The sequence below is a fragment of the Chamaea fasciata genome, unplaced genomic scaffold, assembly GCF_029207755.1.
Source record: "Chamaea fasciata isolate MVZ Bird 193981 ecotype frontalis unplaced genomic scaffold, bChaFas1.0.hap1 SCAF_7, whole genome shotgun sequence".
Taxonomy (NCBI): domain Eukaryota; kingdom Metazoa; phylum Chordata; class Aves; order Passeriformes; family Sylviidae; genus Chamaea; species Chamaea fasciata.
The window spans coordinates 25,478,014-25,491,332 of record NW_027094092.1 but is presented as its reverse complement, the minus strand read 5'-3'; the positions used below and the strand labels follow the sequence as shown (position 1 = coordinate 25,491,332).

The 13,319-nt window shown below is 39.7% G+C and overlaps 1 protein-coding gene across 1 annotated transcript in view; it reads left to right on the top strand.

Annotated features, from left to right (window-relative positions):
* The first annotated feature begins 2,515 nt into the window (after positions 1-2,515).
* The window catches only part of LTK (leukocyte receptor tyrosine kinase), a 55,199-nt gene continuing 44,395 nt past the window's right edge, over positions 2,516-13,319 (top strand). The window contains exons 1-3 of the mRNA XM_066186974.1: positions 2,516-2,759; positions 6,638-6,793; positions 7,439-7,661. Coding sequence (XP_066043071.1) covers positions 2,516-2,759; positions 6,638-6,793; positions 7,439-7,661 — 623 coding nt within the window. The remainder of the gene's footprint in view (positions 2,760-6,637; positions 6,794-7,438; positions 7,662-13,319) is intronic.

Below are 13,319 nucleotides of genomic sequence, written 5' to 3'. Positions count from 1 at the left end.
TTTTGTCAGAAAGGTGTCTTGGGTGATCTGGAATTGATTTCCCATCAGGAGTTCTTAAAGTGTTTTCTGTAATTTTCTTCTCTTCTGTAAGGTAACAACAGGATTCAGGAGAAAAATCACCACTGCAGGTACCTTAATGCTTTTTTTTTTTTTTTTTTTTTTTTTTTTTTTTTTTTTTTTTTTTTTTTTTTTTTCTGTAAGATAGTGAAAGAAATGGAATTACCTTCTCAGTGCTGGAGGTTTCTTATTTTACTGAAAAAGAGATGGATTTGTGCTGTGCTGTTAAAAGATCTCATCTCTTTCCTGTGACAGTTGAATATGTTACACAGTTTCCTCCTGATCATTTAATGTTCCTTAACTATAGACTTAGCTTAAAATCATGAATCTCCTTCCTATCTTATATTTCTTCTCATTTAAACAATTGACTCTTGCTGTTCAAGACAGAGAAATCATGGAGGTGAAAAGTAATAGTCATTATTAGTTTTTTCATGCTGAAATATGTCAAAAAAAATTTGCATGCACGTATGTGTGAGAGGACATGATCTGGGATTATCAGAAGCATTTGTGGATTATCAGAAGCATCTTAGTGACTATGTGCACTAGATTTTCAATTCAACTGAAGAAGTTGAATAAATGAGAAAGAAAAATAATTGACACACAAAGTAAGAGCATAAGCTGGACTAGAGGCTGCTAAGCTGCTGCTGTGAATCCTCTTTCTGCTCAGCCACAGTCAGAAATTCTTTGCTCTGATGAAATGGATGAATGAGGACCTACTTCTATGGGTGCATATGAACGAATTCCTTGTCTATCACTGAATCTAGGGTCTTCTGTCCAAGTATACTTTGTCAGTGAACTCAGCTGTAATGACTTCCCTTCCTGCCTCTCAAATGTCCAGTTAGGTAAGTGGCATCTTCCCAGGATAGGTGGATGTGGTTATTACACAGATTAGAATGAACTCTTGCAGTTTTTTGCCAAAATTGAGTGGGATGTTACTGTTGTTTTGTATCTTATTTATCTCAGCCGTTGCTAATGGCAATGGAGGTGTTTTCTGCACTGAGGGAATAATTGCATGTTTCAAGTAGCTTAGGGCTTCGTTGCTGGTAATCTGCCACTGGATCTTGTGCTAGTTAGTGAAAAACAAGAGGAACATCCCAAAGGTGTTTGTAGGGGAGGGGGGTGCGGTGCGACTGCGTCAAACATTTTGTTTAAGTTTTAGTTGCATCAAGAAAAATGTCTCTAGCAGAACTTCTGCTATGACTGTACTATGTTTGTGGGTCCCATGATACTCAGGCTATTTCCAAAGTATACAAGCAGCTTGGAGTGTGTGAGGAGACGAGTGGGTGGAACAGACTTTACAGAAAGCCCTGAGGGAAGTAAATACTGAAGCTACAGCAGTGCTGAGCGAAGATGGGGAGATAGAGAACTGAGCAATATCTCACAAGACACAGAACTTAAGTTGGGAGGAGCAGACTTCAGTTGTCAAAAGCCCTTTACATAGTAGAATTTCTTTTAATATAATGAAATAGATTTGTTTGCAATATATGATTGTTTATTAGCATGGATTTTTCATAAGGCAACGCTTTCATAAGGCAGGTTAAACTTTGGCTGCATAATTCCCATTCCCATTTTTTTGAGGATTTCATCCCGTTATTTAAGATACCTTGCTTATCAGGGCAGTGCCTGTGTCTTATATGCAGAGCAAAATCAATTTTTCCAAGATTAATGTCCTTAAATATTTGGAAACAGAGGCAGGAAAAAAAACCACAGTGTTTGACAATTGATCTGTGGGGACCCCAAATCTGTCATCAGTATAGCATGTGTCTGCATGTGCAGAACACACTGCTGTTCTGTTCTAAAATTACACTTCCTTGGAACCCCTTGAATGACTGTCTTTACTAACATAGTAAAAGATGGAAGGAAGCAGAATTTTCATGCTATGAAACATTTCACAGTATTTTACTCACTTGGTGATGCATTGTCATATATACTAAAATGAAAATTGTTACAGCAATTCAAAATCAGACCAGATACTGCTGAAAAACTATATGCAATAGTGAGTGAAACATAAGTTCAAGTTTGAGAGGTTTTTCTTTTTATAGATACTGATCCAACTTTTCATAATATTATTGTTCAAACTAGTTCTGCTGAAAATATCTTAAACACTATCAACGGCATGTCTGTACAACCTTGTCTCAACTGCAATTCATGTGTATAAGATTCCAGTCCCCTCTGATGTGATTTGACATTTTTATATTGCTGAACTCATAACCCAAATGGCCGAGATTTGGAAACAATTTATTTTGCATCTTTCTGCCTGTAAACACTCTTTGACAACAAATATGTTTGGTTTTGCCAACTTGTTTATGACTTCTCAAAAAGACCAGGGATAATCTTAGATACAAACTACTGCATGCTTAGTTTGGGACTTGTGTATTTTCACATGCACAGGTTAAATAAATAAAATAGCTGTTGTTGGTGTGAATTCTTACAGAGACGTCAGGATGGTACTGCACCGATGCATTGCAGTGAAGGTGAGAGTGATGTAGCAGGGCTTTGTTATGTACATGCTCACGCTTTACACTGTGGGAGCAGAGTTTTGTATAGCAACATCAAACACATCCCTTCTTCTTTTTTTTTTGTTTCAGCTGTTGTCTCCTGCTCTGGATCCCATGAAGAAAACTCTTCTTCACCAAATCCAACTCAGAAGCTTTCCCTGATAAAAAATAGGATGATTTCATTGCATCAGCCTTCTAAACCAGGTACCACAAGTCCTCTTCCTTACATCCTCCTTATTTCTCCCTCAGAATCTAGATGTAAGATAGATGCTGGCAGTCACAAGCACCTCTTACCAGGAAGCTGTGACACTGTGTTTCTGACTGGAACTAGAGCAATGACTCAGAAAGGCCAGTGTAAACTTAAAGGAATTCCTTATTTCTGCATTAAACAAAAACAAAAAAACCCAAACCCAAAACATAGCAAGCAAACCAAATCATAAAGAACCCCAAACAACCCTCCACAAAAGAAGCTTAGTGCCTCCCTCCTCAATAAACAAGCAAACAAAAAAAAATCCCCAAAACAAACCCAAACAAACAAAATAAATAATAAAAAAAGCCCCAACACAGAGGTAAAAGGGAAAAGAAAGAAAAAGGAAAAAAAAAAGAAAATAATTTCCATCAGCACAGTGAAACCCGCCAGATTTGGAGTTCTTGAAATAAAAGCTAATTAGTGGAGCTGCTTTCCCACTATTATAGAACAAACTATCTTTTTGGATACTGAATTAAGCTTTTTTCCAAATGGAATTTTATTTTCAAGGCATTGTGAAAACCAAGTGAGTGGTGAGGTTTCTTAACATGTGTTCCCTGCCTCTTGTCATGTCAGTGGACACTAAGAATGCCTAGCTTCCTCTTCATTCCCTCTCAACAAAGTGTTTGTACGCATTGATAAAATCCCCCTGACCATACTCTTCTACAGACTGACCAATCCCAGCCGTGCCAGCCTCTCCTCTGATGAAAGAGGCTCCAGTCCCTCAGTAATCTTTGTGGACCTGTTCCTGTAGGTCTGTATGTCTCCTGCGTTAAGGAGGCCAGAGCTGAGAGCAGCACTCCAGCTGTGGTCTCACCAGTGCTGAACAGAGAGGATCACTCCTCTTGATCCACTGGCAATGCTCTTCCTGATGCAGCCCAGAAGGCTCTTGGCTGCCTTTGCTGTAAGGATGCACTGCTTGCTCACAGAGAGTTTGCTGTTCACCACGCTCCCAAAGTCCTTCCCTTGGGCTGCTTTCCAGACAGACAGCCCCAGCATGAACTTGTGCATGGGCTTATGCCCCCTGAGGTGCAGGACTTGGCCTTTCCTCCAAGGGGTTCCTATCGGCCCAATCCCCAGCCTTTCGAGGCCGCTCTGCATGGCAGCACAGCTCTGTGGTGTGCCAGCTGCTCCTCTCCTCTGTGACCTCTCTGAACTTGCCGAGGGTGCACCCTGTCACCTTGTTCATGTTGTTAATGAAGATGCTTAACAATAAAAATAGCCCTCTGGGTGTTAGAAAAGCCACACATTCCTCCCAGGAGGTTACAAGGTGACTTAGTCTTTCCAGAGGAATATTCCTTATATAACATCTTCAAGAAAGTATCTAATTCTTTAAAGTACTTACTGACATGTCCTGGACTGTCCATGAGCCTTTTTCAATCCAATCTTCTTTGGAGCATTTTTGTAACTTCTTAAAATATGTTCTTTGCTGATTGTAGTAATACAGATCTATTTCTCAATTATACCTTTTTTTCCTTTTACTTTGTCACGTTTTTCCTTTTTGCTGACTTGTATTTGAGGTTCTCCAAGTTCATAAGCAAGTCTGGATATGAAACAACTGTGAGGTGTTACATAGTGGCACTAGACATCTCACCTTTCAGTGTTCTCTTTCACTGTGACTAGGAGTGTACCCAGTTCTTGTACTCTGTGAGTTGTGCTAAAAAACAGCTTATTGTTGGTCAGTCTTTTCATCACAGTGAGACATATGTGATCTCTTCCCAGACAAAAGTCTTTTTCTTACTGTCAAAAATTTTCTGATCTGTTTCAGACTCTTCCAGGGATTCAGATTTCTTTGGCCTCAGGTTGTGGCAGACAGGCCTTATAAAACCCAGAAAATTGGGAATTAGGTGCTTTCAAGGAGAAAATTGTGTTCACCTATCTCAGCTATGAACTGCCGTGTCACGTGAGGCATACTCAAAGGATTAATTCTGTATTGGTACAGTTCTTGCCACTGCAAGCTGAGGTATTAGTAAGGTTTAACGAAATGACTTTGTCATAAACAATACTTTCAAGTAACTATTTGAAAAAGGAATTTTTTCTTTCCTGAGCTTTCACTTTGGTCTCTTTTGCTGTTTTGCTGTTGTGAGAGAAATTGCTTTCTGGGTTTTACGACCAACTAAGAAAATTATCCAATAAAAATATTACTTCTACTGACAATAAGTCTGTGGATACCGAGTTAACTTGTCAAACCTCAATAAATTTGAAACAGCACAGCAGGTCTGGATCAGGACTGCTTTGTCTCACAGCTATGGGGTTTCTGAAATATTGAGATTCCTAAAGTTGTTTTACTGGATCATCAAACCATAGTTTGGAGCTGTGCACAGACATTTTTCCCTAGATCCAACAAGCCAGGAGAGTGGCTGGTGCCCTCATTCCTGTGTGCTGCTGGAATCCTGCATTGCATACACACACACGTACACAATCTGCCAATTCATCTGCTTGTGGCTTCCATGTAGGAATGATGGGCTGAACACTGCCCAGGCCTTTCCTAAGCTACATGCATTTGATGAATTAGGCTAAGAAGGTATTTGGATGGTTGGGCCAGGTGTGAGTTTGAGAGAGGCAGCAAACTGCCCAGGCCAGAAAGAGCTGGGGAGTGTCCAAAGGAATGGAGGAGAAGTGTTTGAGTGGGAGACCGCAGCCTGTGCCAGCCCGAAGTTATGTGCAACTCTGTAACATCTGTGTTTCTCTTACCCCTGCTCACTGGACATCGTTTTATAAAAATGAAGTCAGAATTGCCTTCAACAAGGAGAACATTTGTCTGCTTTTGCAAAAGATGCTTTCATTTCTTCTTTTACTGAAAGTTTAGTTGAAAGTTTAGGCAATCTTCAGGAGGTTCTTATGTTTTTTATTTTTGCCCTACCTGTGCAGCCACATTTCCTTGTTATATCTCTGGCCTTAGCTGTCTCCTTCCTACCTGCCTTTTGTTCTCAGGAATAGGGCTACTGAAGGGATAATTTGTGTCATTCATGTTTGTAAGGTTTGAATACCCTCTGAACATCAGGATCCTAAATATGAATGTTTAGTCTCTTAATATTTCTTACTTGGCCTGGGGACACTCCAGTTATTACTGTGATATTATTATTACTACGGAAAATAAATATCATGCAAATTAATATCAGCTCTATTCAGCTCTACTCTGTGTGGGAGACTTTTGTGCAGCTAACATCCCTTCAGGGAGTTTATATTAGATTGATGAGACAACAGAGAATTACTTCTCGTCTGGTTTATAATATGCTGATTATGAAAAATTCTGGCTAAGATGATCTAGTGTTTTTAGTACTGCAAGCAGACTCTAGAGTTTGTTAAGAAGGTATTCTTATCCATCCTGGTAGAGGAAAGCAAAACTGTCTAAAAAAGATACAAATAAAATGATGTAAAGCTTGCATTGCACACCTATTTTGCTCGAGACCCTGTCAAGATTTTTCTATTGCTAAGAGATGGTTGCCTTTAGAGTATCAGTTCTTTATTTCTGCCAAAATGCTAAATCCATACAGTTTCATTATCCTTGTTGATATTATTGGTATTATTCACATTTGGGACTTTGAGTACTTGTGGTCTAGACCTTCCACTAATATAAGTCCATTGTTGATACCAGTGGGAGGAATTTGACTTACATTCTGCCAAGAATCTGCAGGTTAGTTTTGCATTCTTTCATGTTCCTTGACCAGGTCTGGGAGAGATTCTGTTGTTACTGCCCAAGACAAAATTTCTTTTTTCTCTTCAATTCTTTGATTTCTCGGGATATAGAGTCCCCATACACTGTACATTTGGTCACTCCAGTGCCACTTGAGCTGGGATAGGCCTCACTAAAACCTTTGGTTTCTCACAACAGAAGTCTCTTGTATCATCGGCTCAAGCTGTTCATGGGTGACGTCCACAGACACTTTTGGAAAACCAGACTGGGTGTTATCTTCCATTGGTGTCCCGGCATCCCAGGAGAGGCCGCAGATGCTTCTGGAAAACAATTCCTCCTGTGAAGATGGTGAAGGTAGGCAGAGCTACAGCTCCCCTCAAATGGATGACTGCTTTTTGCCCCACTCTGCCTGCAGTAGGAGACAGCAGGCTGAGACCTCAGGCCCATATCACTGAAATTTCCACCATGTGCTGGCTCTGGTGCAGAGCTCCCAAAGGCACAGCCAGTGCCCAAGAGCCAGCCAGAACCATGTCATTCATGTGTGCTGCCTTGGTTGTGTATAGATGTACCTTCTAAACACTTGGCCCCTCTTTATAGAGTATATAGAAATTATATTCATTTTCTATCTCCCCATTTTGGGATAAGCTACTTTTACTTACAGAGACTGGACTTTTCTTAGGAAACTCAATCCTATACCAGCCAGAGCTGGCTACACTTTTCTGCTGTCTGACTGGAAAAGTCTTTGGCTTTTGTTTTGTTGGACATGTCTTCATGCTTTCTTTGGTTTCTTCTCTTCTCATTTCTTCTATCATTTCTTTACTTAAACCCTTAATTTTTACTTTATTGTCTCTTTTTCTTTTCATTTTGGTTTTGTGCATAGTTCCTCATTTAGTCTCATGACTCCTTTCTTCAAACTCCTTATCCATTTTCCTTTTATTATCTCTCTTCCATCCATGCTGTGTGTCTCTTGTTTTTCTGTGCATTTTTTTCTTTTCACAGGGGACGTTTTCCTTCTGAACACCAGTAGACTCCCAGAGAGATGTGAGTTCAGCCTGCAAAGCCCCATCCTGTCTGGGAGCTTGGATTCTTGCTGGCTGGAACTGGCCGTATGTTCACAGGATGCTGTTCCTCTCCTCCAGAGATTCAGAGTTGAAATCAAATATGTGGAGACAAACAAAAATACAATAACTTATCTGAGAGCTGGCCATGGGGAGAATTCTGGGTAAGATAATCAATTTTCAACTGTTAAGCCTTTGAATTGCAAGGTAGAGTGGAGTTCCTCCAGGCTGCTGTTTATCAGTGTCTTTTGCCTTCTTGCGGTCATTGCTGCTATTACAGCAGAAAATAAAGGTATGACTGTCAGGACTGAAGCACACAGCCTCCTGATAGGATGCCTGTAACAGACACAGGTTTTGTGTGTCCCCTTTGCAAAGAACACACTAGTTTGGTGTTCACTGTTCTTCCCTCACATTTAGGAAGGTGAAGAGTGATTAATTTTTTTTGCTGATTCTAGGACTGCAGCTGTAAAATGCATTCAGTCCAAAACTGCCTTGGTAACATGACTGATTTCCCTATCGATTCAGTGGGTCCTATCAGTGCTACAAGGGTCACAATTCTTGTTTTGAGATGGGGTTAATTTTACCTCTCTAGTCATTTCCTCCTTTCTAGTAGGTTCGGGAGCATCCACATCTGCTCCATTTGTAGAGTTCAGGGAGGGAAAAAACCTGAGGTAAGAAGAGGTGAAGGAAAACAAAAGAAGGTGTAACAACCCCAGATCTTGTCCTGTATTCCCTTTGATCCTGCCAATGTTTTACTTTTTAATTCCTGTGCGTAGCAGAATGCAGTAAGGAAGAGAAATGGGTAAAGGAAACAAATCACAACAGGAAAAGAAAGAGAGAAATCCATGTGTCATCTAATTTTGCCATTTTCCATGTGTTTGTTTTTCCTTTGCTGCAGTCCAGCTTGTAAGAACCTGGGTCAGACACATAACAAAGTTTTTTATTTCCATCACCTGACTGACTCCCAGGGTGAACTTAAGCAATAGATCCCAGTTCTTGTTTTCTTTGAATTCTTTGGCACTCCCCAGGCTGCCATGGAGATCTGTAGAGAAGAGTCCCCGTCAGCCAAAGATAGCAGAGTTTGACCAAAAAAACTTTATTTTCTTTTCCTTCAGATCTCTCTCTTTTTCTCTCTCATTTTCAGTGGTTGCTCAGTTCCTTCCTGGCTATTCCTTCCCCATCTTCTTGCCAATTTCACTGGGAATCTGTTGCATTTTCTGGGATTAATTTCTAATATCCTTTTTTACCTTCTTGAAGCAGCCCTTGCTGCCTTTTGAATATTTGACAGGCCTCTGCAGCTGCAGCTCCATTCTGCTATGTAAACTCATAAAATACCCTTTTGCTACACCTTACTGGTCAGACCAGGCTTTGCTGGTAATCACTGCAGCATCTCTGGAACAGATCATAGATGTTCTTTAGCAGGTTATTTGAGCACTGCAAAACAATTCTATGTGAAGTCAAGATGACCATTTCTCTAAAAGTGATCGCATGATGGCATTTAGATTTATTAGAATGAAGTTAGCTTTACTGGAAGTTGGCACAGACACTGTGCCAACAGTGACACAGATACCTTTTCTTACCGAATGAAATGAAGCACCAGTAAGCTCAGAGAGTTTACTCTTAATATTTTAAACAGGGAACGAGACCAAGTCCTGTTTGAAATCAAGATAGAAAGGAGGATAGAAAAGAGATAAAGTTAGGAACCATCAAATACCCTTCCTTTTCCCCCTCATTACTGTGAAACTTTAAAATCTTGGCACAATTTAAAAAAAAACTGACCATGCAGGAAGAACATAATTTATTTCTAACACAGTGATTGACCTGCTTCTTGCTAGGCAGGTAGCCTGAAATGAACATTCTCTCCATGATTAAGATTTCAACAATATTGGTTGCCAAGGAGAGACCACCCTGAAGTGTTCCCACTCTACAGGGACTTTCCACAGGGAGTAGGAGTTCTACAAGATTTTCTGTCTTAACCAAACACTGCTGCACAATTTAGAGCAGAGCAAGGAGGACAATGAGCAGATGACCTTGAGATAGGTGCCTGTTTGTAATATCTAGTGTGACCAGTGAAAATTACTACCGAGGGATTGCCTTCAGATCAGAGTAGAAACTTGGACATAGATTAAAGGCCCGGTGGCACTTTTTTCAGATAATCAGAAACTCCAGGAAATCGTGCTGCAGTCCCTTTTGTAATCTCTCAGTTCCATGACCAAGCTATACTTCATCATAAACCCCAGCTGCACCAGACTACTTCAGTGAACTCTCCTCTTTCTGGACCTAGAAATATTTTCCAGTTTTCTCCTTCAGGATCCATCAGCTACACAGTTCCCAAAGGCTTTGACATATGTCACATGTAAGAGAAAATTTCTGTCCTGTTCACCTCACTAACCAGTAGGATTTATCATTAAATTGGTAGTATTGAAGCCGCCACTATTTTTTCACACATAAGCCTTAATGAAAGGAAAAAGAAACAGATGGACTTTCGGTACCATGTTCTCTGAACAAGTAAGGCAAAGTAAAGAAGTCACAATGTTTATTTTTAAATAGCACACCTATAGATCATGAGTATTCTGAGTTATTACCATCAGAAGTAGAACTGCTGAGAGAGTGAGGTGTATGAGATACTATGTATTTACAAAAAATATATAAAATTTTATTTCTCATTATGTCAGTAAAGCTCAAACATCAGGAGCCTGTAGTTTTGCTTGCAGGGTCAAGCCTTCTTTGTCTGGCACTTAACTCAAAAAAACTGTTTTCACTTTCTCAGGGTTATGGTTATGGTGCTTATTCAAGTCACATCTAACATATTTTTTTACTTTTTTAAAAAATTCTTTTTCTTAAATGTTTTGACTATTTTGCTTATCCCACCTTTTCATCTTTACCACACAGACACAAAATCAGCCACAGTTGAAAATTCTTGAGTCCTGTGTGGTTTGGAGTGTTTTCACAGGCTTGTGTTTTTTGTGGACCACAATTATTTCAGTGTTCTCAGCCAAAACTGTTTCAGTAAGAAGCTAGTTTCTTTCAACTCTAAGTACTCACACTTCATTGAAAATTAAAAAAACATCATTTGGGGCAGGGATAATATTTTCAATGGCCAAGGTAGTCTTGGTAGATCAGAAAACAAAAAGTTCTTGGCCATGTGCACACATGGGTTTTCAGTTAGCCAACCTCACAAAACTGTTTATTGCTTAGTTTTTTGTGTCTTCCCCCCTTTTTTTTGGAGGGGTGGTGGTGATAAAATGCTCCAACATCTGTTGAGAGACTTGAAAAAACTTGCCATCTTTGACATTTCTATTCTACTAATGTGGTTGTTTATATCCACAAAAGTTATTTAGCTTCTCCTACTGTACAGAAGACAAGGGAGTAGCTGGTCAGTGTTCTCAGATAATGTCTAAATTCATGCTGACAACAACGAGCAGAGCCATTTTGATTAAACAATGTATCCAGAAAGGGTGAGGTTGTCCAGCTGCTATATGACTATGAATTTTGAACACTAAGCTGAGAGTATGGTTCAGTATATGCCTCTTGTGCCTCTCTTGAACTTGCACCCAAAAATATACTGTCAAAGAATAACCCTCTAAGAGTTTGGTGAAGGCAGGAGTGGTAGGCATGTATTTTGTTCTCTCTATTTCCTTGGAAGTCCAGTGGTTAGCACTGGATGTTCATGAGGACTTGTAGATAACAGCTTTCTGTGTATATAAAAGTAATGTAAAACTTGGAATTTTTTTGTTCACTGATTGAGTCTAGAACCATCTACCATGCACAGCTTTGTCCAAAAACTCATGCAGAGGGTCCTCTTAATTTAGAAAATGTTTCAGCTTTGATGTTCTGTTTAATTACATTTTTCAGTCCAAGTGAAGAAATGGTTATTCTTCACATAAAATCTTTCCTAAAATTAATAATCAGTTACCTTTGTTGGATATGAAAAGTCACATCATAGAAAGGATTGGTAAGAAGAGGGTAGAAAACATCTGTTCAGCAGAGGAGATTGAGAGGCTAATGAAAACCCAAAGTGAACACTACAGAAGAAAATCTGGATAAAAGTTTTCAGGGTGAATCTTGAATTCTCTTGCCTAAAGCATTAGATAGCTTTCAACTCCAAACTTTCTATCCATGCAAATTTCTCAAAATTATGTCAGACCCTGATAGTTCTTCCATGCATACAGATGAATTTTAATATCTCTTTTTAGAAGAAGAGTAATGCCTTGATACTTGAGATCTGGTTTGACATAAAATCAATAGTAAAGTTACTGCCAAGCTTGGCTTACCAGGAAGCCTGCTGCCATGATCCATCTTCCGCTGGATCAACAATGGGCTTCGTTCCTGATTCCATTAAGAAAATTACATTGGTTCTGACTGGCTTCCGTTCGAATGGTGGGACCAAGCAAAGGAGGTGTAATTATTTACAGCATTAGAAATCTTGCTGCAGTTGGATCTAGGCTTTCCCTGAAGGGGAGTACCTTGATGATGAAGAGGCTTCATACAAAAAAGCACTCTATGTGATGCAAAGCCACTTGTCATTTTTGCAGTCTTTGAATGCTAGACAGTTTTTTCTGTGGTGTTATAATTGAAGAAATTTTCAGTACCAGAGATCCTTCAGTGCAGAATTGGGATGTTTCCTGGGACCTTAGTGCTCTGACTCAGAAGAGCTGCCAATTCACAGAAGTAGTGGCTTAATATGGTGGCCTTGTTCTTCTACCAGCGACCACAGCTCTCCCAGCAGAGATGACAAAATGGACAGTGTGTCTTCCTAAGTCATGGCATTTCAGAGCTTGGTTTGTTGACTCAGATGACTAGTAGTTTTATTTTGATATAACAGTCTATAAACAACAAGTTCCAAAGTGTCTGGCTCATAAAGCATACAGGATTAAGGTGCAGAAGCTGAACTAGTCATTGTTTTCAGCTGTGGGGCTCTTTAGCTGCTACTGCTAAATTTGCCTCTGGCTGTGAATCAGAGGCTGTGAGCCACAGGTTCCTGCACTCAGTATTGTGTTAACACTGGCAATACTGTGATGTTTCCGCTGCAAGGTGGGTTGTAACTCCGTAGAGGTACTAGAACTATGCCTCAGTGCTTGACAGGTCTAGGATGCCTAATAGCTAAATTCGAAAGATTTAAAGATTGTCCTTACCCTTATTGGCTCATTGAACCAATTTGATTATGGCCCATTCATTCTTGCGGTCAACAGGATGCAATGGAGTGATGAACAGAGCTGTGTCATGTAGCAGAAGTGACTCAGATCTGGGTCAGTGCTGGATGGTCTTGGATGTTTTCCCACAGTGTGGCGGGGGGGATATATTTATAAGAATATTTATGAGATATATTTATAGGTGCTGGATGTTCCTAAAGCTGTACTGTAATACAGAATGAAAGCAAAGCAGTTGTTCTCCCATGCTGGGAATTAGAGATGCTGCTGTTGCAATTCAGGGCTGTACCTTTCTGAAGATAAATTAAATGATAATGAACTATTGAATATATTATGATGGGACAGGAAATAGAGGAAATAGGGTCACCTTTGTAAGATGAGCTCAGTTTCATATGAGTTCAGGGTATCTGTGGGTATTCATGCATGTGTACAATTGTGAAAGTGAAAGGTGGGTGGAGGCCATAGATAGGATAATAAAAAATTATCCAGAAAAAGTTATATAATTGATTTGTGGAGGGGAAAAATGCAAGAGAGACTGATAATAAATTAAAGTTGCTTTGGATTTTTTGAAAGTTGCAAGTACAGTTCTGTAATTTTTATATTGAGTCCAGAAGAGATGTGTTTGTAATCTGGGTGTTGCCTTCTATGGTGTTTCTGGTGCAAGACAAGGGC